Source organism: Lithobates pipiens, unplaced genomic scaffold (assembly GCF_037356315.1).
Source record: "Lithobates pipiens isolate NorthernLeopardFrog02 unplaced genomic scaffold, aLitPip1_a1.2 Scaffold_19, whole genome shotgun sequence".
In the NCBI taxonomy this organism is placed as follows: domain Eukaryota; kingdom Metazoa; phylum Chordata; class Amphibia; order Anura; family Ranidae; genus Lithobates; species Lithobates pipiens.
In genome coordinates this window covers 218639930-218666611 of record NW_027507764.1, presented here as the reverse complement: position 1 = coordinate 218666611, position 26682 = coordinate 218639930, and the positions used below count along the sequence as shown (strand labels likewise).

General features: G+C 41.2%; 1 protein-coding gene across 1 annotated transcript in view; it reads left to right on the top strand.

Annotated features, from left to right (window-relative positions):
• Nucleotides 1-24712, top strand: part of AVL9 (AVL9 cell migration associated) — a 138380-nt gene extending 113668 nt beyond the window's left edge. Inside the window, exon 17 of the mRNA XM_077491700.1 lies at nucleotides 14500-24712. Coding sequence (XP_077347826.1) covers nucleotides 14500-14606 — 107 coding nt within the window. The 3' untranslated portion in view covers nucleotides 14607-24712. The remainder of the gene's footprint in view (nucleotides 1-14499) is intronic.
• Nucleotides 24713-26682: the final 1970 nt, after the last annotated feature.

Genomic DNA, 26682 nt, shown 5'->3' with positions numbered 1-26682 from the left:
TCTTATCGTACATCACGGGACACAGAGCCATAGTAGTTACTATGTGGGTTATAGGCCACCTTCAGGTGATGGGCACTGGCATGCCCTAAGATAGAAAGTGCACTCCCTATATAACCCCTCCCACTACTGGGAGTACTTCAGTTTTTTCCCCAGTGTCTAAGGTGTTGGTCACGAGTGAAGATGTGCTGTGCTTAGCTCCACTGGAGCAATCCTTGCTGGGGCTAGCCATGCAGCCAGATCCATTCAAAGTGTTTTTTTGACCGAATTTAATGGTACCCGGGCCTCGTATCCAAAGAAACAAGGTCTTGCCTGTAACGCTTCTCTTTTAGAGAGCTGGACCCCGGAATCCAGTACTTTTTGGTATTAAGGCCATAAAGTTTTACTGGCAGTGGTGCTATTACAGGTCCAGGATTGTGGGTTTCCTCGAGGATCCCCAGCTCGTGAAGGGTGAAGATTGGGTCTGTTAGTTTACCACAGAAAACCCTGCTTCGGAAAAGGTAAGTGTAGTTTTCTAAGACCTGTTTAAAGATTTTTCTTATGAATGTCTCCTTTAGTTTAGTAAATGTTATCATGCCTCCACTGGGGGCTGTATAGAGCACTTACCATCTCTTGCTTCTCAGAGAGCTCACCACAGTGTGTCCAGGAATCAGCAGTTTTCTCTTCCTCCGGCTGCCAGTAGACCCCCAGTAAGTCTGGGGGGGGTTTACCTCCCTACCAGATGCCCCTGTGCTGTTTTTTCTTCCCCTCTTCTTGACATAGGAGCTCTTTAAAAAAAAAAAAAAGGGGGGGGGGGGCGGGGCCAGGCCTCCGCTTTGCCATTACTGCCATTACTGCCTTGTTTTTTTTTTTTTAAAGAAAGGGGAAGGACCACAGAAGGGGGCGGGGCTTAGCACGGCGTTGCCATCCTCCAACGTTCAGCGCGGGAAGTGGTGTTTTAAAGGGCACCATTGTCGCTGTTGCAGAGGGACACAAGGGACACAAGCAAAGGTGGCATGCAAGAGGTTTTTCGTAACACAGGCATACGTTTTGACACATTTACTATTGCATCAGGCTGAGCATTAATAGCAGCAGCAGAGCTGGACTATTGCTCAAGCAGTGGATGCATTCCTTCTGGGTAGTACTTCTGCTTTGTGCATCGGCTATAGTCACACGGCAGCCTAGAACCATCTCAAAAAAGATGGCATCCTCCCCTGAGTGTGTTATGGCTGGTCAGAATGAGCCATTAGGAGGGACAAGTGTTGCAGCTGCTCTTAACACTGCAGCCCCTGTGTATATTACTATGGAAGTTTTTTCTTCAAACATTTTAAGTTTGAAGCAAAAATTGTATGCTTTAATCGCATCTCAGAGTGGGACTAAGCGTAGCAGATCCCCGTTCATTGCTCGGGACCCTCATGCTGAGGCACAAGGGGCGAGAGATGACAAATTTCTCTCAAAGGACCAGGAAGAGGCTGGTGACTCCTCCTCTTCCGAAGAACCTAATATGGAAGGATCAGGTTCGCAGGAAAGGTTGTTGGTACAAGCTCTCACTGAATTGGTCAGCTCCAAATTTTTACTGCTAATAACGCAGTCAGTCGATGAGCCCACTTCTGGTTTGGGTTTACTAAAGCCTCCCCAATCTGTTTATGCTTTTCCTATCCATTCATGCTAAAAAAGATTGTACTGTGAGTGGAAGCACCCAGATAAACAATTTTTCCCTCCAAAAAAGTTTTCAATACTTTATCCTATGGGGGAAGATTTCTATAAGAAATGGGAAATTCCAGCAATTGACGCTGCTATATCCTCTGTGAACAAAAACCTGACTTGTCCAGTAGACAATGCCCATATGCTAAAGGATCCAACAGATAAGAAGTTGGAATTCCTTTTTAAAAATGATATTTCGCTCGCAGGTTCAGTAATTCAGCCTGCACTGGCAGCAATTGGAGTATCTCAGTCCTTAAAGGACCAGTTTATACAGGTGCTCAAGGTTATTCCTGATCAGCAGGCTCAGGGTTTGGCTGGGATATCAGAAGCGTTGTGTTTTACAGTAGCCGTTATGAAAGATTCTATTCTCCAGGCCTCACGGCTAATGCTAGAGCTGGTACATGTGCTTAGAATCCTATGGTTGAAAAATTGGTCAGCCGAAGCACCATGCAAAAAGCTCTTGGCCAGTTTCCCATTTCATGGTGAACGGTTATTTGTAAACGATCTGGATAAATATATCCAAATAATTTCTAATGGGGAAAAAGTTCCCTTTTACCGGTTAAGAAGAAATTTTAAGCATTTTTCTTTTAAATGTGCTTCTTCTCCAGTGCTGGGGACATCAGCCTCCAGGCAATCACGGCGGCCTCCACCGTTGGGTTCAAGAGGTAAACATCAAGGTCAGTCCCAGGACCAAAAGACTACCTGGGCGAGGAAACCCACAGAACAAAATACTAAAGCCTCCTTATAAAGGGGCGCCCCCACTCGCTCGAGTGGGGGGAAGTTTTCTACAGTTTTCAAGGGTCTGGCAGGAACAATATCAAGACAGATGGGTGGCTTCCTCAATTTCTCTAGGTTACAAAGTAAAGTTCCGAGAGTTCCCATCTTCTCGTTTTCTCAGATCAAACATTCCCAGAGATCCAGTGAAAAAGAAGGCTGTCTTTCTAGCTTTGGATCATCTCTGGTCTCAGAGTGATATCGGTGGTCCCCTTGGAAGAGCAAGGATTAGGGTTTTTTTATTCAAACTTTTTCACGGTTCCAAAACCAAACGGCCATGTCAGACCCATTTTAGGTCTCAAAGATCTAAACCAGTTTTTTTAATATCCGTTCCTTTCGCATTGGAGTCAATCCGATCAGTAGTCTCCATCCTACAAGGTGGAGAATTTCTGGCGTCAATCGACATCAAGGATGCTTATCTCCATATGCCAATTTTCCCCGCTCACCAGAAACTTCTATGCTTCGAGGTAGAAAAATCCTGGCTCCTCCTTTAGCCAGGTTAAGGGCTCAAGGTATAATGGTACTAGCCTACTTAGACGATCTACTCTTGATAGATCAGTTGGTAACCCACTTAAACCAAAGTATGGTCACCGCAGTCAGCTACCTAGAATACCTAGGTTGGATTCTCAACCTAGAAAAATCCTCCTTAAAACCATCAGGGAGATTGCAGTACTTGGGGCTGATCATAGATACAGTTCAGAAGAAGGTGTTTTTGCCCCAGGAAAGGATCGGTTCCATAAAAGAACTGATTCAGTTGGTCAAAACAAAGAAGAATCCTTCTATTCAATTTTGCATGAAGTTCTTGGGAAAGATGGTGGCTTCTTTCTAGGCCATTCCTTATGCGCAGTTTCACTCAAGACTGCTGAAAAACGGTATCCTGTCAACTTGGAATAAGATGGTCCAAGCTCTGGACTTCCCAATGCGTTTATCCCCCAAAGGGCGTCAGTGCCTCAATTGGTGGTTGATATCCAGGAATCTTCAAAAAGGAAAATCCTTTCTACCAGTCACCTGGAAGGTGGTAACAGATGCCAGTCTCCTGGGCTGGGGAGCAGTCCTGGAAGAAACGTCTGTCCAAGAGAAATGGTCCAAATCAGAGAGAACCTTGCCTATCAATATTCTAGAGATTCGGGCAGTATGTCTGGCCCGAATTGCCATATCTTCTGCAAGAAGAGTATCAGAGTTGGCTGCTCTTTCTTGTAAAGAGACATTTTTGATTATTCATAAGGATAAGGTTGTATTGTAGCCTCATCCTAAATTCCTACCGAAGGTAGTGGCAGGTTTTCATTTAACCCAGATTATTCTGCTTTCGTTTTTTCCAGAACCTCGTTCTGTGGAAGAGAGGTCACTACGTTCTCTCGATGTGGTAAGAGTGGTCAAGGTCTATTTGAAAGTGACCGCTCAGATTTGTAAAACAGATGTTTTGTTTGTGTTGCCAAACGGTCCTAAAAGAGGACAGGCAGCATAAAAATCTACTATTTCTAAATGGCTTTGTCAAGTGATTGTTCAAGCTTATGGTTTAAAAAGGAAAATTCCACCTTTTCATATTAAAGCGTACTAAACTGGGGCTGTTAGTGCTTCTTGGGCAGTGCATCGCCAAGCCTCCATGGCTTAGATCTGCAAGGCCGCAACTTGGTCTTCAGTCCATACATTTACCAGATTCTATCAAGTAGATGTAAAAGGTCATGAGGATATCACCTTTGGACGCAGTGTACTGCAGGCTGCAGTATAAGTCCTCTTGTCTCTTGGTGCCCTACTTTTGTTGCGTCTGCCTCCCTTCAGTTGGCATTACTATGGCTCTGTGTCCCGTAATGTACAATAAGTAAATAACATTTTTATAACCGCTTACCTGTCAAATCCTTTTCTTTGAAGTAAATCATGGGACACAGAGGTCCCTCCCTTCTTTGGTATACACGTGTATTGCTTTGCTACAAAACTGAGGTACTCCCAGTAGTGGGAGGGGTTATATAGGGAATGCACTTTTTATCTTAGGGTGTGCCAGTGTCCATCACCTGAAGGTGTCCTATAACCCACATAGTAACTACTATGGCTATGTGTCCCATGATGTACTTTAAAGAAAATTATTTTTACAGGTAAGCTGTTAGAAAAATACTATTTTTACTCCTGGCAGGAAAAAGCAGCTTAAGCGAGCCTAAAGCCGCATATTGCACACGCGTTCAGGCTCGTCAAACATATATGAGCGTTTATGGATTCTATTGGCCAATATTAATTTTGTTTCTTCATTTTCAATAGACTTAGAAAAAGTAAATGCTTCTGCATGATTGTTTTAACATAGTTACATAGTAGGTAAGGTTGAATAAAGACAATCGTCCATACAATGTTTGTGTATGTGTGTCCTGTTGATGACGCATGTCCCTGCATGTTGGGTTCTTTAAAATGCACATGCAAGAGTCTTTAAAAAATATCAATACTCCCCACTGACACCACCAATTGTGGAAGTGAGTTCCACATTCTTGACTTGGTTACATAGTCAATAAGGTTGAATAAAGGTTGAATAAGGTTGAATAAAGCACATCCAGTCCTGTCCATGACTTTGATATGGGGATTTCACCTCACTCTCTGTCCCTCTGACAGCCTATGACAGAAAGAATGGGGAAAAAGCACTGTTGTCAGGGTAGGAAGTCACAGGCAACATTTCTACATTTACCTAAGAATGTTTTTTCTGCAGTCTGTGCCCACTGTTAAGATGTGCCACCACTTCTTGTGCAGAAAGTGAGTGGAAATCTATCAGAGAAAATACACATGACACAATAAAAAAAAAAAAGCGATTCTATCCCATCTCAATCTGTTCAAATCTAAAAAAAGAACAAAACTAAAATAAAAGGTTATGGCACAAGCATGGCTTTAAAGAAGAATCGCCATAATGCTGCAGCTGTCCCCAGGCCAGCTCTTAGACTGTAAGATCACATGACCGCTGACCTGTTCTCATAGTAGAAAGCAGTGACTGTTCGTAACTTTTCTCTACCCCTCCATTTTAATGAGTGAAATAAGTATTTGACCCCTTCACAAAACATGACTTAGTACTTGGTGGCAAAACCCTTGTTGGCAATCTCATGTGTAGGGAATTGATTCCTCTTAGGGGATTTTAAAGGGAAAACGACTACTCTAGTATAATGCTAAAGTAAACAGTATTTATTAGAAATGTATTTTTTATTTTTTTGTATTTTTGTGTAGGTATACAAGACCTACATTGCAAAAGAGAGAAAGAAGATAAGTGCATATAAAATATACAGGATGCAATGATAACAAACATGGGATACAAAGTCAAAGATACACAATCATATATTCCAACGCGTTTCGAGTGTTAACTCTTCTTCAGGGAAAAGAGATCAGCATATTAGCATATATCTATAATTTGGAAAGAAAAACAAATTATAAAAACAAAAAGTGCATGGTAAAACAGTGAGAAATGATAATTTCATACACTTTCATAGTAAGTTGAAATGTGTACTGACCATATAATGTATCTTAGAAACATTATGTACAGTTACATGCAATTAAAAAAGAACCCTTTTTGTGAAAAGCAAGGGTGCAAAAAGGTCACTGCTCTGCGTGCAAAGCCCAGTCCGGAACCAGCAGGCCTGGCCCGTAAGCCAATCCCCGGGAGGATATTCCCCAGCAGAGGGCGTCAATAATTGGTAGGTGTCCAGAGAACAAGACACAGATCACTGTAAAAATAAGGAATACATAATTGGTACTGGGCTGTAGTAAACGCTCAGTACAAAGGGGCCACAGGAAAGAAACCCCCCGTGAGCCCCTCTAATTCAATTTCCCCCTTTGAGCATTCAGACTAGGTCCGTGCCCTCTGGGCTCGATCGGCTGGCCCTGTGGATTTCTTCACTTGGCGCATGGGGTCCATAATGTGAACTATTGTGGCACAGGTGGCCTCCATTGAACGGAGAGGCAGGGACACTTTCTGTGGCTTCTCTGCCTTTCTGCGGCGCGAGCCGCTGACATGGGCATAAGCCCCCGGAACACTATGGCATCATCACGCCGAGCATCCTGCGTCCATTAGTCTTTCCATAGACACCGGCCGCGGTATCCATCTCCGTGCATTTGTTACGTGATAGGGGGCAGATTCGCACGCCAGCGACTCAGTGGGGGGGGGGGGGTGGGGCGCGTCACCTGTCCCCAATTCGTCCAGGTAGGTCACGGTGATTGGACACCATCCTGACATGTAACACTACTTATGAGCTACCTTGTGCATACCGGCAGTTCTGTTTTATTTGGCTGGTCCCCGATTGATTGGTGATTGGACATGCAACCACCTCAGGTAACCTATTTTGCGCATGGGACACTTTCCAGCTGCCTATGGGATAGCACCTTGTCGGAGTTTGTATCACGCACTCATGGGAACATCCGCCTATTGCCCACTTATGCTTTCTCTGCCTAGGTTTGCAACAGCCCACTTTGGATCTACATTCAAGGCCCCCACACTGCAGTACACCTCCCCTTGCCAGGCAGCTTATGCTCCTTAGTACAAGGTAGCCCAGTGCTGCCACGCACCATCCGTACACAAGGACACCCTTAGCAGGTACCATTTATAACATAATGGCATGAGAACTTTATAGATTCTCCCCCTGCCACACAACACAGGTGTAACTGGTGTATATATTCCCTAATCATCACTTCAACAGGTCTAACCTTTGGTTTCCGTGGCCATCTGGGAAGATCCTGGCACTGTGGCGCTCCTCTGCGCCCCCCTGAATGTAATTGTTTGGTGCAAGGCATATTTTGCTTTCCTTTCCTTACTCCACATTACCTTTGACCACCAACATTTATAGTAGGTATTTGTTCCTATACCTTTTGTACTCTCGTTGACCCTTTTGGGGGCCTCACCTCCCTGGATACATGGAGGTTTCTTCCCTGTGGCCCCTTTGTACTGAGCGTTTACTACAGCCCAGTACCAATTATGTATTCCTAATTTTTACAGTGATCTGTGTCTTGTTCTCTGGACACCTACCACTTATTGGGAAACTTCCTGATGCTGGGGAATATATATACATTGTAAATGAGGCTATGAAACATTAGAGATTTTATCGATTTTCTAATATCCACATAATTTCCATGTGGGCTAGTCATAGACCAGAGTCTGAATCGTAAAAGAGGGGGAAATTGAATTAGAGGGGCTCACGGGGGGTTTCTTTCCTGTGGCCCCTTTGTACTGAGCGTTTACTACAGCCCAGTAGCAATTATGTATTCCTTATTTTTACAGTGATCTGTGTCTTGTTCTCTGGAAACCTACCACTTATTGATGCCCTCTGCTGGGGAATATCCTCCCAGAGATTGGCTGATGGGCCGGGCCTGCTGGTTCTGGACTGTGCTTTGCACGCAGAGTAGTGACCTTTTTGCCCCCTTGCTTTTCACAAAAAGGGTTCTTTTTTAATTGGATGAAACTGTACATGATGTTTCTAAGATACATTATATGGTCAGTACACATTACAACTTACTATAAAAGTGTATGAGATGATTTCTCTCTGTTTTACCATGCCTTTTTTGTTTTTATAATTTGTTTTTCTACTTAAATTATAAATATATGCTAATATGCTGATCTCTTTTCCCTGAAGAAGCGATAATGCTCGAAACACGTCGGCATATACGGTTGTGTATCTCTGACTTTGTATCCCATGTTTGTGATCATTGCATCCTGTATATTTTATATGCACTTAACATCTTTCTCTCTTTTGCAATGTAGGTCTTGTATACCTACACAAAAATACAAAAAAATAACAAATTTCTAATAAATACTGTTTACTTTAGTATTATACAAGAGTAATCGTTTTCCATTTAAAATCCCCTAAGAGGAATCAATTCCCTAAACCTATATTTTCTGGTATGTGGGTTAACCCTACTCCAGACCAATTCAACACCTCACTTTAGTTTCATTGTTGGCGATCTCAGCGGTCAGATGTTTTTTGTAGTTGGCCACCAGGTTTGCACACATCTCAGGAGTGATTTTGTCCCACCCTTTTTGCAGATATTCTCCAAGTCAATTAAAATTTTGAGGCTAGCATTTGATAACTCGAACCTTCAGCTCCCTCCACATATTTTCTAGGGGATTTAGGTCTGGAGACTGGCTAGGCCACTCTAGGACCTTACTGTGCTTCTTGAGACAATACTTTGTTGCCTTGGCCGTGTGTTTTGGGTCATTGCCATGCTGGAATACCCATCCACGACCCACTGTGTGTGTGTGTGTATGTATGTACGTATAATATATTTATTTTATACACACACACACACACACTCACTCTGTATCTATGCTCCATCGCACATGAAATCATATTGCTTATAGTCGTTCTCGGCGTGTGTATCCAAATTGGGATATTGCCTATTTAATTAGCATAGTATAAAAAAAAACCCACATATATATATATTATATTTTACCATTTTAATTGCTATTTTCTAATAACTATATCACTGAAAACTCCTACTTAGTTCTCATTGTTAGACGGCTAGGGAGTTAATGTTTGCCAGAATAAACCCTATATCCACTGTGCTGGCAGATGTCATTATAGTGGTAAACTATAATTGCCCACTGACTGTCCTAACAAAGATTTAGAAGCTGGGCATTGTTCATGAACAGAGACATTGTGAGACAGACTCACTGCCATTGTTTAGAAATGCTTGCAGTTATCCATGAGGCCTTCTCATGAGAAATCTCAAAAAGGTAAAACTTATTGAAATAATGTATGAATGCTGTGTGAATCGGAACACATAACAAACATACAGTGTATATAATAAAAAGTCTACACAACACTGTTAAAATGTCAGGTTTTTGTGATGTAAACAAATGAGACAAAGATAAATAATTTCCGAACGTTTTCCACCTTTTTAATGGGACCTATAAACTGTACAACTCAGTTGAACAACAAACTGAAATCTTTAGGTGGAGGGAAGTAAAAATAAACTAAAATGATATGGTTGCATTAATGTGCACACCCTTAAACTAATACTTTGAAGCATCTGTTGATTTTATTACAGCACTCAGTCTTTTTGGGTATGAGTCTATCACCATGGCACATCTTGACTTGGCAATATTTGCCCATTCTTCTTTGCAAAAACACTCCAAATCTGTCAGATTGAGAGGGCATCTCATGTGCACGGCCCTTTTCAGATCACCCCACAGATTTTTAACCAAATTCGGGTCTGGGCTCTGGCTAAGCCATTCCAAAACTTTAATCTTCTTCTGGTGAAGCCATTCCCCCGTTGCTTTGGATATATGGTTTGGGTCGTTGCCATGCTCAAAGATGAAGTTCCTCTTTATGTTCAGCTTTTTAGCAGAAGGTTTTGTGCCAATATTGACTGGTATTTGGAACCGTTAATAATTCCCTCTACCTTGACTAAGGCTAAAAACAGCCCCAAGGCATGATGCTGCCATCTCCATATTCCTGCAGCTCCTTTAACCATTTAAGCCACGGACCATTTGGCTGGCCAAAGACCAGAGTGCTTTTTGCGATTCGGCACTGCGTCGCTTTAACTGACAATTGCGCGATCATGTGACGTGGCTCCAAAACAAAATCGATGTCCTTTTTTTTTTTCCCCACAAATAGCTTTCTTTTGGTGGTATTTGATCACCTCTGCGATTTTTTTATTTTTTGTGCTATAAGCAAAAAAAGTGACAATTTTGAAAAACACATTTTTATTTTTTGCTATAATATCCCCAAAAATATATAAAAAAAAATTCCCATAAATTTTAGGCCAGTACGTATTCTTCTACATATCTTTGGTAAAAAGACATCACAATAAGCGTAAATTGATTGGTTTGTGCAAAAGTTATAGTGTCTGCAAAATAGGGGATAGTTTTATGGCATTTTTATAATTTTTTTTTTTTTTTTACTAGTGACGGCGGCAATCTGTGATTTTTATCATGACTGCGACATGGCTGACACGTCGGCCAATTTTGACACATTTTTGGGACCATCGGCATTAATGCAGCGATCAGTGCGATTAAAGATGCACTGATTGCTGTAAAAATGTCACTGGCAGTGAAGGGGTTAAGTGTGTCCTAGTTTGTGTTCTAAATAGAATGCTGCAGAAAAAGAAATCTATAAATTATCTAGAAAAAATACACACAAAAAATGGGGAAACAGTATATAGGACACGGGACATAGCTGAAACGTTCGCAAATTATTATAAGGGGCTGTATGATGTAGAACAGACAGGGGTGCTATCAGGTAGAAAATGTGATGGAACTAAAACTTTCCTGAGAAATGCGGAACTACCAAAAATTTCCGAATGTGAAGAGATATTGGAAGGGCCCATTACAGAAGATGAGATTAGAGAGGCGCTGAGGGACACCCCGCCGGGCAAAAGTCCGGGCCCGGATGGGTTCACGACCCTCTACTACAGAAAATTCAACGAGACCTTAATCTCGAAGCTGTGTGGGTAAATGAATGGATTAGGAAAAGATTATGAGATGAGTAAAGAAGCGTTGTAAGCTATAATAACAGTTATTCCGAAGGAAGGAAAGGACGGCTCGTTGTGTTCAAGCTACAGGCCAATATCCCTCTTAATAAAACTTAAGGCTATAAAACTTTACGCTAAAGTATTGGCTGGGAGACTGAGGGGGTCTCTTGAACACATTGGTCCACCCAGACCAGGTGGGTTTCGTAACAGGGAGGGAGGGAGGGACGTGGCAATGGGATAAGAACGCTGTTAATCCTACAAAAGATAAGAGGGTAGATCCTCAGGTCTATTCCTGTTGACTGACGCAGAGAAAGCGTTCGACAGGGTAGACTGGGGATTTATGTTCCAGACCCTAGATATATTGGGGATTGGACCGAGAATGAGACAGCGTATTAAAACATATGACCAGCCAATAGCTAGGGTAAAAATAAATGGGGAAGTCTCCTCATCCTTCGAGCTTAGGAATTGAACAAGACAGGGATGCCCCGTCTCCCCTTTTGTTTATCTTGTCTTTAGAGCCATTACTCTCCTCGATTAGAGGAGACCCAAGAATTAGAGAAATAAAGACAGGGAATGAGGAACACAAACTCGCAGCATTTGTCCTTTTTTTTTATTTTTTTATTTTTTTTTATCAGCAACCCCTGGAATACTATGCCTAACCTGTTAAAGTGTTTGGAAAAGTACGGGGAAATTTCAAACAGCAAATATCTGAAATATTAACCTGAAAAAAGATGAAGTGGGGATGTTGCAGCGGAAATACAGGTTCCCGTGGAAGAAAGATTTAAAGTACCTAGGGATTAAGCCAACAAACTCCATGAACAAGATCTATAAAATTAAACTACATCCCCTTATTAGACGAGATAAAAAAAGTCAGCAAAGAGTTGATAAATAGGCCCCTCTCGTGGATAGGACGTGTAAATACGTTTAAAATGACTATCGTCCCCAAGATAATGTACAAGTTTCAAATGCTCCCCGTCCCCCTACCGCAAGTATATTTTAGAAAAATAAAGTCACTGATGATGAATTTTATATGGAAAAACAGAAAACCTAGAGTCGCTTTCTCTATATTAAAACAGGATAAAAGACATAGAGGTTTAGCAGTCCCTGACATCCAGAAATATTACAATGCAGTAGTACTATCCAGAATTCCTGAATGGGTTAGGGGAAAAAATGAAAAGAGGTGGGTTAACATAGAAAACACATTAAGTAAGGTTAGGTTGAACACTATAATATGGAATCCCTCAAAAATGAGAGCACTAGATGATCATATTAACATCTTGACACGCAATACACTTAATATTTGGGACAAAGTGTATAAAAAATTAATTGGGAAATATAATTCTCCACTGATAATATTATTTGAAAATGATTACTTCGCACCGGGGAAAAAAATCGATAGGTGGAGGTTGGATAAAAGAGGAGAGGGTTCAATTGAGGGATGTGATGAGGGAGGGACAAGTTTTGCCACTACACAAAATTAAAAACAAAAGGGAATTTAGGGAAATGAATGAATGGCGGTATTTACAGTTGTGCCACTTTGTAAAAAAAACTTACCTCAGCCTATGAGAACAAATAAGGAATTGATGCCGTTGGAAAGGCTATGTATGTTAGAAAATACAAAGAACATGATATCAAAAATGTACGATCTCCTGTTGAAGATGGATGAACTGGGGACTCTGCCATTCATTAACAAATGGGAGAGGGATTTAGGCACAAATATTGAGAGCGACACTATAAGGAAAATTCTGATAATAACCCATAGTTCGGCGGTAGATAGCCGCACAACAGAGATGAACTACAAATATTTATCGAGGTGATACGCCACCCCTGATAAAACCAGTAAATTCCAAGGGGAAAATTCAGCGGACTGTTGGAGAGGATGTGAGTCGGTAGGAAGTATGAGTCATCTATGATGGGGCTGCCCTACTTTTTAAAAAATTTTGGGAAAATATCCTTGGATATATTAGAGAAATTACTAAAAAGAAAGTAGTGAACGACCCATGGGTCATTTTGCTGCATGGAGCAAAGGAGGGTATTGAACAATATAAAGACTCTTTAGTGCCACGCCTTTTTAAATGCAGCAAAGAGACTCATTCCTAAAAAATGGAGAGTGGCGGAGAGTCCAACTGTTTGGGAATGGATAGATGCGGTAGAGGAAACTTAGGAAATGGAATGTTTGAAGTGTAATCTGGAAGAAAGAAAGGAGGAGATAAGGGGAACGTGGGAGTGTTGGAGGAATTTTTAAAAAACTTGGTATTATGCCAAAATTTTGAGGTCCCAGGAAATGGAGAAGTAAAGAATTAATAGCCCAAGATACAGGAAACTGAAGGCCGCGCAGAGGTGGGGGTGGGTAATAAGGGTGGGGAGGGAGGTGGGGGTGGAAACGAGGGGAGGGGAAGAAGTAACTCTGAGATTAGATGAGAATGTGCTTCTTTTTTTTACTAAAAGGAGTGGGGGGTTTATATTTCTTATATTAAAAAAAAATATATATAATAAATTTGTTTTAATAATAAATCCCCGCCCCCCTCATATGGGGAAGGATAAATAAGAAATATATAAGATACGTTAAGGCCACGATGATGTGGAATTAAGATGAGGCACGAGGGACATTAAGGTGACCTAGGTCTCTGAATTTAAAAACACTGAGGTGGCTAAGAAAAAAAGTGTGTCCTAGTTTGTGCTCTAACTGAAGGGGGACGGGGACTGTACTGGGAAGGTAACAGATCATCTGTTCATACTCTGTATAAACAGATCTGTCAGTTTTCCTCTCAGAGAACCGGGTTCTCTATGTGCCCCGAGCACAGCGGTGATCCCCCCCTAGTGGCTGTCTATATGGTACTGACATTCCATTACGGCAATTTGCTCAGCTGAGCCATGTTGCCGCAGTGTAACTGCGACGGCTGGTCGGCATGCGGTTAATGTTGCTGTAGGCCACTTGACAAGCCTCCCTTATCAGTTTTCTTCCCGCCTTTTCATCACTTTTGGAGGGACGTCCCGGTCTTGGTAATGTCACTGTTGTGCCATATTTTCACCACTTGATGACTGTTTTCACTGTGTTCCATGGTATATCTAATGCCTTGGAAATTTATTTTGTATCCTTCTCCTGATAACCTTTTAACAATGAGATCCCTCTGATGCTTTGGAAGTTCTCTGTGGACCATGGCTTTTGCTGTTGGATGTGACTAAGATGTCAGGAAAGACCTACTAGAACAGCTGCACTTTATTTTGGGTTAATCAGAGGCATTTTAAATGATGGCAGGTGTGTACTATTTAACATGAGTTTGGATGTGTTTGCTTAATTCTGAACACGGCTACATCCCCAGTTATAAGAGGGTGTGCGCACTTATGCAACCACATTATTTATTTATTTTTTTAAGATTTTTTAAAAAGATTTTAGTTTGTTTTTCAACTGAGTTGTACAGTTTATAGGTCACATTAAAGGTGGAAAAAGTTCTAAAATGATTTATCTTTGTCTCATTTTTTTTTACATCAAAACACATTTTAACAGAGGTTTGTAAATTTTTTAGATCCATTGTATACTGTTTTTTGTTTTGTTTTTTCAAAATTGCAAAAAGTAGAAAAACACTTTAAAAACGTAACCATCTCTTTGATCTTGTGCAGGTCAATCTGTGGGAGGCGCTCTCATCAGTGCAAAGTCAGCCATGTCTTCATGGCTTTCTACCTTCTCTCAGCTAGCAACCCAAGAACCCCAAGAAGAGAAGCAGTGAATTGAAGATTTGTTCTCTGACCGTCACCTTTGACTGCATTTTTAGCTGTTCCTAATATCTACAACAGAATTTGTCCGTTTCAGATCAGTTTTGTTTTCATAACACATGAACTGTACTGGTTGTTCCATATACGAACACGTGCTGAAATTGGAATAATAGCGGTAAATGAAGTTGTCTTTGTATAGTTTACATTGTATATGTTATGTTACTTCAACTTAATTTATTTTCACACTTGTAGCTCAAGATGCGTTAATAACTGTTAAAAGTAAAAAAGATGTACAGAACAAATTATTGGAATTTTGGAAATGATCGCTAAAGAGACTGCAATATGGGTTAATCATGGAGGGGAGAGGCTGTGAAATAAGGTTTTTTTTTGTTTTGTTTTTTCTCCTTGCATGCAAAGCAGATCTGAAAACAGATTGTACAAAGATAGGACTACAAGACATCGGTGCAGCTTTGATGTGCATCCTGTTACAGATCTGGTTATTGGGTAGTTGCTACACAAATGCATACCATTCTCAGGGAGAAGTTTTTGTGTGTTGCAAAATTATATAAGTAGTATCTCACTCATTCGTGTTCATTCTGTGACTTTTCTGAATGCTGGCAGATTAAGCTTATAATGCGGACATTTACTTACATGCTATTCCTTTCTATTCATACAGTGCTCCTGAGGAAACCCTGCTGTCATGTAATAGGATTCAGATCGACACCATTCTCTGTTTAAAAACAGATTTACTATTATAGTCAGTTTAGTAATTATTTATACATTTTGTGCATGTTTAAAGTGTTTGCTAACCCTATCATGCAAGTCTATGCCAGCCCCTCTATTAGAGCCTGGCATAGCACACTGTACATGTCTTTTATAAAAATGAGCATTGTTAATACCGGTTTAGAACTTTCTTCAGGCCGGTCATGTGACTCACGGCTGTTGTACAGCTCCGTTGGATGGATACTGCAGGAGGGGCCGCGATCTCGCTCTGACGTCACCCGTGTAGATCACATGGCCGCTCAGCCCCTCCTGCAGTAGCCTGGAAACCCGCCGAGAGTCATGTGACCGGCCTGAAGATCACGCTAAACAGATATTTACAACGCTAGTTTTTATAAAAGAATAACCGTGTGCTATGTCTGCCTATATTACAGAGCTGGCAGTGATCATTTAAAAAAAATTTAATTTTACGAATAGGGGTGGGCGGAGACGGAGACACACAACAAGTTGCTGGCAGGAAGTCAGGAGGGGTTGAAGGGGAGAGAGAGGACTGCTGAGAGCAGGCTGCGTATGACGGAGGGATGCAAACTGACCACCGTGGTCAGTACAAAGAGGGGGATACAGAAGGTGTCAGGTTCAGGGAGTTTTTTTTTTACGGTTTAGAGCTGGGCCGATTACATAGCACAAGCACTGTGCTGTATAATCTGCTTTAAGGGACCAAGATCTGTTTTTTTTTTTTTTTTGGGTTAACAAACACTTTTTCATGTCTTCTTAAAATCATTCCTAAGTCCTTCATGCAGCATGTTATAGATTTTAAAGCAAACATGTGATTTGCCTATGCAGGTCTAAACAACATATTCACTTTTAAAGCAGCCCTCCCCAGAAAAAAAACTACTCCCCCTTGCCTTCACTTTCATGCCACTTCATTTTGCCAACTGGAGAGAAAGAAGCAGTACTTATGGGTATGAAGGATCTTCCTTGGTGGCATTATTGGGGATTGTCACAAAGGGCAGGGGAGAGGGTCCTCTGTAACCTCTAACTTGAGTGACTGGGAACTGGGAACATACATAGGCTGCCCTTACCACGATGCCAGCAGCTGAACAGAGAAGTGTGAAACCGAACGCATTGAGTCTGTGCTACTGGGGAAGATGGGATACATTTGCTGAGGCTGCTTTAGTTCTGCTTCTAAACTGCACAGGTTTGCCATAAGGAAATTGGCCAATAAGACACGAGGTAGTTAAGAGATTTTCTTCTGTTGATCAGTCATTTTCCTAACCTGTGCTTCAGAAATAGTTTTTTATAGGATGCTTTTGGTACAACATAAAAGACAGTATAATACCATGATTTGCTTTGTTTACTTCAGCAATTTATATAGTGGAGCTTGATCGGTGTATCATCTTTATTTTTTCTTAAAAACTAGGCATTGTTAACCATGAAACTCTTTGCCAGTAATCGCCACTTGAACTCATTGTGGGCATAACCATGCCCTTTGTACACATTATTTAACAGCCTGCCACCTGCATGCATAACCGAGAGTGGCTGAAAGTTCAGATTTTCTGAGTTTCCAACCTTAAAATCATGTCTTCATGTTATCCTTTTTTTTTTCTTCTTCTTTGTTATACCCCTTTCACACTGGGGCGCTTTGCAGGTGCTACAGCGCTAAAAATAGTGCCTGCAAAGCGCCCTGAAAGAGCCTTTCCTGTGTGTGGAGCGGTGCGCTGGCAGGATGCTAAAAATAAGTCCTGCTAGCAGCATCTTTGGAGCGGTGAAGGAGCGTGTATACCACTCCTCCACCGCTCCTGCCCATTGAAATCAATGGGGCAGCGCAGCTATCCTGCCGGCAAAGCGCTGCTGCAGCAGTGCTTTGTGGGTGGTTTTAACCCTTTTTCGGCCGCTAGTGTGGGTTAAAATCCCCCCACTAGCACCCAAATACCTCCGCAAATATGACGGTAAAGCGCCTCAAAAAATGCCAGCGCTTTACCGCTGACCCCGCCCCAGTGTGAAAGGGGCCTTACTGTCAGAGATTATCTTGCTTGAGTCAGTTTACGCATTCTAACCTCTAACTATTGTAAGGCCTGTTTAAAAAAAAAAAAAAAGAAGAAAAAAAAAAGTGCCCCAGATCAGTCCAACTTGTTTAATTTCACACATGTGCAGTGAATTAATTGTGTGCTTCAGCCTTGTTCATTCAGTAGGGATGTAGTATGCAAGTCAGCCAATGCTAATATACAGTGTAGAGGTTATATACATTCGTATTGTATTATTCCTGGCATGTTGATTTTCTATGCAGAATAGGGTGCTTTAGGGTCCTGCACAAAACTGATGCAGCTAGGCATTCATTTAATAACAAATTACATTTCCACCTAAACCTGACTTGATATCGCTACGCAGTACAGCTGCACGTAAACTGAGACGGGGAGAGCCAGCATTAGGAGGCATGGAGATTTTGAATATGCGCTAGAAGTTAAAGCCTATGTCAAGGAACAAGTTAACTGCTTCCCGACCAGGCGCTGCAGTTATACTGCGGCAGGTTGGCTCCCCTGCGCGTGCTGTCATAGCTGTACGTCGGCTTGCGAGGCCAGGATAGCAGGCGCACGCACTCTGCTACACAGCGCCAATGCTCGTGGCCGACTGACGCTATAACCGCCAGCCACGAGCGATCTTGAACAGGAGACAGAACAGAGACGAGATTATGTAAACGCACACTTCCCTGGTCTATTCTGAAGAGTGACAGATCGAGTGTTCCTATTAGCTAGGAACCACGATCCGTCCAGTCAGTCCCCCCTCCCCCTTCAGTTAGACTCACCTCCCAAGGAACACAGTTAACCCCTTGATCGCCCCCTAATGTTAACCCCTTCACTGCCAGTGACATTTTTACAGTAATCAATGCATTTGTATAGCATTGTTCGCTGTATTAATGCCAACGGTCCCAAAAATGTGTAAAAATTGTCCAATATGTCCTCCTCGTCAGTTGCGATAAAAATCGCAGATCGCCGCCATTACTAGTAAAAAAAATAATAAAAATGCTATCAATCTATCCCCTATTTGTAGACGCTATAATTTTTGCGCAAACCAATCAATATACACTTATTGCTTTTTTTTTGTTTGTTTTTTACCAAAAATGTGTAGAAGGAAAATAACATATCGGCCTAAACTGAGGAAAATGTTTTTTTTATATATTTTTTGGGGATATTTGTTATAGTAAAAAAGAATGTGTTTTTTCCAAAATTGGCGATTATTCTTTTGTTTATAGCGCAAAAAATAAAAACCGCAGAGGCGATGAAATACCACCAAAAGAAAGCTCTATTTGTGGGGAAAAAAAGGACATCAATTTGGTTTGGGTATAACGTCGCACGACCGCGCAATTGTCAGTTAAATTGACGCAGTGCCAAATCGCAAAACATGCTCTGGTCAGGTAGGGGGTAAATCCTTTTGAGGCTGAAGTGGTTAAATATACATCTTTTGTGCACCTCTAGAGGTGTATGGGGTGGGGTTCCGTTTACACCATGTTGCATTTCACCCTGAATACAGGTGTAACGTGGTGCAAAAAAATGGCATGGGCCTTTAGGCTGGGTTCACACTTACGCTTGTGATTCATACCACATTGCTGTGCACATCACATGTGATGTTTGTGCGAAGTGAATTCAGCCATACAGTTTGTATGACTGAAATTGCATCGTATTCGCACCAAAATGGTGCAGGACCCTTTTCTTTGTTTTTTTTTGGTCTGCACTGGAATCAGATTGCATGGGTGTTCAGACCCATGTGATCCAATTCCACAGTTCGCATTGCATTCTGCAAACCAATTTGGGGGTGTCATTAACTTTCTATTGACACTCGTAGAGGTTTACAAAGAGCAGTGCCTGCGAGTCAGATGTGATGCGGGAACCTGCACAGGATTCGCGCTGGTTCCTGCATCATACCAGTTTGAAACAAGACTGAAGCTTTGAAAAAAAAAAAAAAAGAAGCTGATTGGTTGCCATGTACAGTTGCTCCAGTTTATTAAATTTTCCTGCCTACTTGATTTCTGAGGCATTACAAAACACAAATCTCTCCTCAACACACAAGACATTATTAGCTCACAAGATTTCTGTCAAATCAACAGGTATTTTTTGCACTTATTGAACAGATATAAAAAAACCTTTCGCTGGTACATTTAGCTGACTGAAAGGGAGAAAATAAAAGATATTTGTTGGGGTTTACATACTTTTTAACATGCAAGGGGAAGCGAGAGCAAAATTAACAGATTGATGTTATTTATTTGCTGCCTCTCTTCCATTGCCCACGTGGCGATTTTAGGGAAACTGTGGTTCACACCTGGATATTGTGTCTGGCAGGGGGAGCTGGATTAAAAGTCTGACTACAGAGACTTGCAAATCTGTATGCAGGTAAAACTGTAACCTTTATACAGTATAAACCTCAACTGTGCAATTGGCTTTACTGAAGGTATGGCCATATCATTAAAAATATGAACATTAAGAGAACAAATTTTTACAGTAGTTGCCTTGTGTAATAGAACTCCTTTTGCAATGGTTGCCTTGTGTAATAGAACCTATATTACAATGGTTGCCTTGTGTAATAGAACCTATATTACAATAGTTGCCTTGTGTAATATTAATGTAATCACTGTGCGTTATTCTGATAAACCATGTACCGTTAGTGGTCCACAGTTTTACATTTTCGTACAACCAGGAGCACCAGCTGTGCAAAAAGGGTAAAAATGTTTTGTGCTGTCGTTATCCCTGGCAAATTTGAGGGGTGTTAACTTAAAGATTGTGTCCTTGAAGTGTGTACATACTCATAACTGAAATTTAACATTATAGCAGTGGCAGCTGCTGCTAAATTTTTTCGGGGGGCGGCAAACAAACCCCCCCCAGAGCCGCACTCACCCCCAACTGTCTGCAGCAAGGTCCCTCTGCACACACCTGCTCCGTGGCACGGTCCCTCCGCACTCACCCCCTCTGTGGCCCAGTTGCCCTGCACTTACCCCCTCCTTGGCCTCTCCTCCAGGCCAACCTGATCCTCCTGTCCTGATTGGCTGGGAGGATAAAGCCGGAAGACAATAGCGAATATTGATTCGTTAGTGTCACAAATGGATGGGTTCACTTTGCCTCAAGCCCAACCTTTTTCAAGCCAAATCGAGCCTCGGGCTCTAATCATGTGGCTTGGGGGGAAAAAAAACCTCATATAAATGTATGAGTCTGGCACCCTGCATGCATCCCCGCATGCAAATTAGGGGGGGGGGGGGGGGGGCGGTGGCCCTGTGGAATGGCCACTCCTGCATAATAGAATATATAAATTGGCGTTTTAATATATCCAGGCATGTCAAGCAGCATTGACAATGTGCCTTTATACATTTGCTCTTTCTTTTATTGTGTTTTGAGAGTTGTCAGCACAGGTCCAGGCCACTGTAAACATTGCTTTTTACATGCAATCAATGTTGGCATTGAAGCTGAAGTCCAACAGTTTGACTAGCACACATTGCCTGTGCATGATTGCATGATACCACTGTCATTAGACAGCACTTATCGTGGGGCACAGAGCCAATCCGAGTGGTGGCATGCCCTGCAATGGCCAATCATAGCGATCACAAATATAAACAGTACTACCGTTTTATATTTGACAGCCTGCCCCTTCCTCTAACAGCGGAGCAGGGAGGGGTAGAAAAGAAGATCCATGCAGGCAATCCAAGAAGAGAGACAGAAGCTGCAGCAGAGAAAGGCTTCATTCAATGAGTGGTTGGAGGGATTAAAACTGCCTTTGACCACCATTGACGAGGGAGGGGTGGGAGGTTTAAAATGTCGCTGACCTTCAATAATTATGGAATTCGTTTTGATGAGTGGGTCATTTTAATTGTTGTGGGTTTATCCTTGACATCTAGTGTTTGCAGAAACTTTCTGCACTGATAATGAAAGGCTTGTATGTGGTTTCAGTTGGCAACTTTTAAACCATCTTAATATCGGAATGTTTCTTGACTGCCAAAAATGATGGCTCTAAATTAGATGACCTTTGTATTCACTTTTTAAAAAGGGGGAATTTTTGGGGGGTGTTTAACATCCTGCCATTTTTATTTGATATATTTTATAATAGAAAGTAAGGGATTCCATTTTCTTTTTTCCAAAATTTTGTCTTTTTGATTTTTATGTAGTAAAGATAAAAACCCAGTGGTTATTAAGTGCCCCCAAATGAAAGCTCTACCCGTCTCTAAAGATTTCCTTTGGTAAAGTCCATTCATTCCAAAATGGAATATTAAAAGCAAACAAAAACCACATACACTGTTAGATATTTGTACATTACAGAAAAGGTTTTCATCCTGCCCCTTTAAATGAAATTCTACCAGCATATACCCAGTTATACTTTCTGTTCTGTAGCTAAACTCATGTAAGGGATGCTTGCCTTTCACAGTTTGTGATATGTTTATGCAGGCATTACATAAGAGCAGCAGCAAAACCATCATTCATTGCTCCTGATTGTGTTAGTGCAAATTAAAAAAAAAATATCACAGACTGTACTCAATTGTTCTTGACACAAAAGATACTCGTGTAAAAGGCATGTGGAGTAGATGCATTCAGTCCTGGTCTGTAGTTACAGTACAAGCTGCAGATAAACTGCATGTAAACAAGGCTATGTTCATCTTGGGCCTCTGATAATAACTCTCAGATCACAAGCAAAGAAAAGGCAGAAGAAAGGTTAAATTTGCAACATTGTCTACATTCCTGTGTGTTTAAAAAAAGTACTAATGTGTTCATGTCAATTCAGTTATAGAGAATAATAATGCATACACAAGCTTTTATCCCACAACAACAAAGTGTGTGTGTGTGATTTTTATATATATAAAATTTTCCCTGTCACAGACCATTATTAGACTAAAATTATGTAGAAAAAAATCGAAGCTGCTACTAGGTTCTCCATGTCATTGAATGAATAATTTTGTCTACTTCTACGTTAATACTGTTTTCCGTTTAGTTCTTGTGCATATGGAAATAACTGTAAATATTAATATGCTTTTTGTTCCCACTAATAGTTATCAATTTCCTGTTTCCTGAAACTGCTGCTACGAATTATTTGGGGTTTACCGTTATCACTGACATTTCAGCTGGTATCAATTTTTGGAGGTTTTTATTGTGTAAATCCATTTGTTTTGTTTTTAGATTTGGTTTCATATTAAGATTTTGTGTTTCCTACCTACATCCAAGAGTACCTTTTTAATATATTAGTATAGCTTTTGGCTTAGTTGTATAATGGGTTTTGATACCTGTCAAAACTGCATTGATTTTTGCTCTTGTCTTTAAAGCAGACATTACAGTAAAATGCAAGGTCCACTTATTAGATCAGGGCCCCTTCCCCCTGTAAATCTGCTATATATTAGAAGGGCAAAAGTGTAAAAGTATGGGGGGGGGGGGGAGATACTTGCCTCACCTCCATATTTTGAATCGCTTACACTTATCGCTTGGTATAGCTATGCTCCCAGCAAGATTCATGTGGAAAGAGTACCCAAAATCTGAGATCAAATGACTTTCCAGGCCAGTGCAAAGGCATCTTCTCACAAGACTTGTCTGCGAGCCATGGGCCGAGGATAAGGAGTTTTAAGCAAGCAAATTTAGCCCTTATGTTATAAACCGGTACTACAGGGGGAGGAGGTTTTGATCCAATAAGGTCAGTTTTAAAGCTGAACTGCAGGCAGATGCTGGTCCAACCTAATTGAACAAATGCATGTTTTTACAAAAATAAATATTTTTAGTTTATATATAACTACATAATTTGCCAAATCTATCTTACATTAGCCCTCTGCAGTTTGGGACTCTGTTAGGACTTTCAGTTTAACAAAGACTGGCAAGTAAAACCATTCACAAATATGTTTACTGACATTGTATTTGGTTTCTTGCCTAGAGTTTAGCATTAAGAACTGTTAACAACGAGGTTGCATTCATGCCTGTTCTAAAGCATATCAAGCACATTTCCTGGTATATTAATGTGATTTGGCCAGGCTGCTACCTTCAGCCCTATGGAGGGGGCCTATCTCTTATGTTTCCCTCATAATTGTTCCTGATTGTTTTTGTCCCAGCAGCTACGGTCTACCTGTTCACATAAAATAGACCTAATACTTCTGTTTTTTTGGACCAGTGTAACTGTAGGTGAAATCTAAAGTTGAAAGTATTATTGTGTTATAAGGGTGATAAAAGTATTCTGTGCAGCTGCGCTAAGAAGGGTCTTCTAGTGGAGTCTATTTCTCATTGAAGGTGTAACAGGCTTCATATCTAGCATTAGCTGCAAAGTTATATGAAAATATTTGTAAAAAAAAAAAAGTTAGTTACCAACAGTGTATTAAAGGGTAGCTTCAACTTTTATTAAATACCCTCTTTTCCCCTTAACACTATTGTTAGGAATGGAGATGGCTAGTCTGTATATGTTCCAAGAGTTGGCTTTTCTGTGCCTAAAAGAATGCTGACTCTTAGGCTGGCCATAGACGGAGTGATTTTTCTTTCATGCAGCCACTGGCTGTGTTTGATGGGGGGAAATCCCTTCCACGGAGCCATTTTGTCCTCCCGGCGGGGATCCCCCTAGCAATCATCACATGTAAAATCCGACAGGCTGGTTGTACGCAAGTTGATCGAACAATTAGGGTGCATTCAGCCTGCCCATACATGATTCGTAGTGTCTATGGCCGGATTTTCTTTGATTACACATTGGCTAGCCAATAGAGAAGAAGGTACATTTGTTAATCGCATTCCAAGGTAGACGTTAACTGTAAAAGCCCACATTATTTTCAGATAGACAAGCAATGGAACAAAATAAAGAACGTAAATGATTACATGTATATTTGGTTTGATGCTAGTAACAGAAAAAGTATAAACCCATGTTTTACTAAAGCTGTGTAAACCAAGACCATTTTCTTATCCACCTACCAATTCCTCTTACTACAGCATATGTATAATGAGGGAGATAAGAGTTTGATTTGTAGATTCTTAGTTGTGTACTGTAAGTAAAACAAAAAAAATACAACTTGGACTGATATGTTCACTTTAATTCCAGTAGCTATACAATATTAGAATAAGTTGCACATGTTTTTATTTTAATGTTTTCCTCTGTATATGTATGGATTATACTGAAATGTGTACATAGTTTAGAATTTGAAGAAAGTGAGCTGGAATAAAATTATTGTGTAGTTTAAAAGGCTGTTCTATACTGGTGTGATCTCTGCATCTCCATTCTCACGATTTCAGATCTTTGTTGTATGATATTCCAGATGTATAGAGAGTAGAAAATGTAATCTAATCCAACTTTTTTCTCTAGTTTTGTTGTCAACTTTATCTTTTCAAAGCAAAAGTGAAAATGTAGCAGTTTTATGTGCTGAATATATTGTGAACTGCACAAACCGGAAAATAAACACTGTTGATGCTTATTTTTTTTTTTTGCCTTGAATTCGTTTTCCTCAACCTGCATAGTTTATACATCACCTGAATTTGATTGTCCTGGTGTTTTTAGGCCCCTTTCACGCAGGGCGGACTGCAGTTGTGACCTGCTTGGTCAGCAAGGGATCTATCCGCTGAGAAGGTGAAAGACAGGTCTATGTCCACTCTGCTTATGCAGGATGGACATGGACAGCTCTTTACGGGCGGCTGGATGTGAACAGACCGCCTGTCCATTTACACCCGACTGCCATCCGATCAGATCCGCTGGACAGAAGGGGGATCAGATTGGATGTAGGCGGGTGTAAAAGGACATGCTCCATAGAGAAGAATGGAAGATCCGATCGAGTCCTCCTGAAAAACTGACAGGCAGACTTGATCCGAATGTCCGTGTAAAAGAGGCCTTCCAAGTATGCTACAAGAGCAAATCTGGCCTAAATCTGCCTGTCTGGTGTTTTCTGGCCAATTTCAATAAACAGTCTGTTGCCTTATCTGTGTCCTCATAATTGTTAAGAACCATACGTTTTGGAAGAAAGTGTTTCTTTTTTTTACAGTGTCCTGTTGTGATATTGTCATTCCTTTTCAATCACATTTTAAATCTAGAACGTAACTTAGAAACATGATGAATATAACAGATTAATACCTAGTCCGTTATTTAATCTGAGAAAATGGCACAGCCTAAGTAAATGTTCATTATTCAACCGTTTCACAATACACATGTAATGGTAATTAGGCAAAGAGCACCACTTACGCCTCCTCAATCTACATAAAGTTCTATGCTGTGGGTTGCACAGCAATACTGCTCCTCTGTGTATATCCACAAGTTTATTATCAAAAACCCAGCATTTAAAGCCTAAAGCCTTCTTATTGATCTGTCTTAATCGTACAGTACAGGGCTTGTATTCATAGACCATAGGTTATGTGCAGGCCCGTCCTAAAGTGTACTACTATAACCCCATCCATTTCATAAGTCTCAAGTTTTTTGTTAGTGTACTTTGGTAATAGACCTCTCCTCATCTAAAGATGTTTTATTTTTTTAAACCCATCAAATTTCTTTCTGAAGCATCTATCAAAGTCTGACTGCTTATTGCACTGGTTTATCTTGTTATTTCCAGATTGATTACCCTTCCAATGCATTTCTTCCAGCACTGTATCCTGCAGTAGGTGCTCAAATTGGTTTGTAGTCCAAGATATGTAGTTAGCTACACAGCACTATACTACAGGTCCAGGGGTGTGATCTATGGCTTTGGTTCCTAGATTCTGAAGCCCCCATCAGGGATATGCCCACTGTGACAGGCGAAGCCTGGACCTCTAGTATGCCCAGTGTCCTGGATAAAGTAACCCAGATTTTCCCTGTATATTGAAACCAGGGCCTGGCTTTTTATAACGCAGTCTGCAGTGCATAGCACACCATGCAGTTTTATAGGTGGAGGATTTGGGAGTTATTAATTAATATTGGTACAACAGGAAACAAATATATCAAGCACGGCGCTGTCACATCCTATCCAGTTCCTCCAGACTACCTCTACACAATATATATTGCTTGTTACATCCACTCTGGGTGTTGCTGCTCCTATTAAAGTCCACTGGGTGGCAGACAAACCTAAAAAAGCACAAGAAATAGAGCGCACACCAGCCCTAGTGCATTAACGTTTATTTAACTCAGTAAAAGATTAAAAAAGCCAGGTATATCACTCACAAACATCCGTTGAGTAGTAGCATTGACATTTACAGCCTCCACTGTTGCCTCCTTCCCCGATTTTAGGCTCCCTGCAGTAGCTGACACTGCGGATGGTTAAGTACTTAGTTCGCTTGCTGGCTGCAGGTACACTTTCTCTCCACGCCTCACAAGCACGGACCTGCCGGCTATGGATGACGTCACTCACAACGGGGGGCGGATCTATCAACGTGTGTGCTGGCTCTGACTAACTGTTCCCAAGACAACATGTTTCGGAGCGTGGCC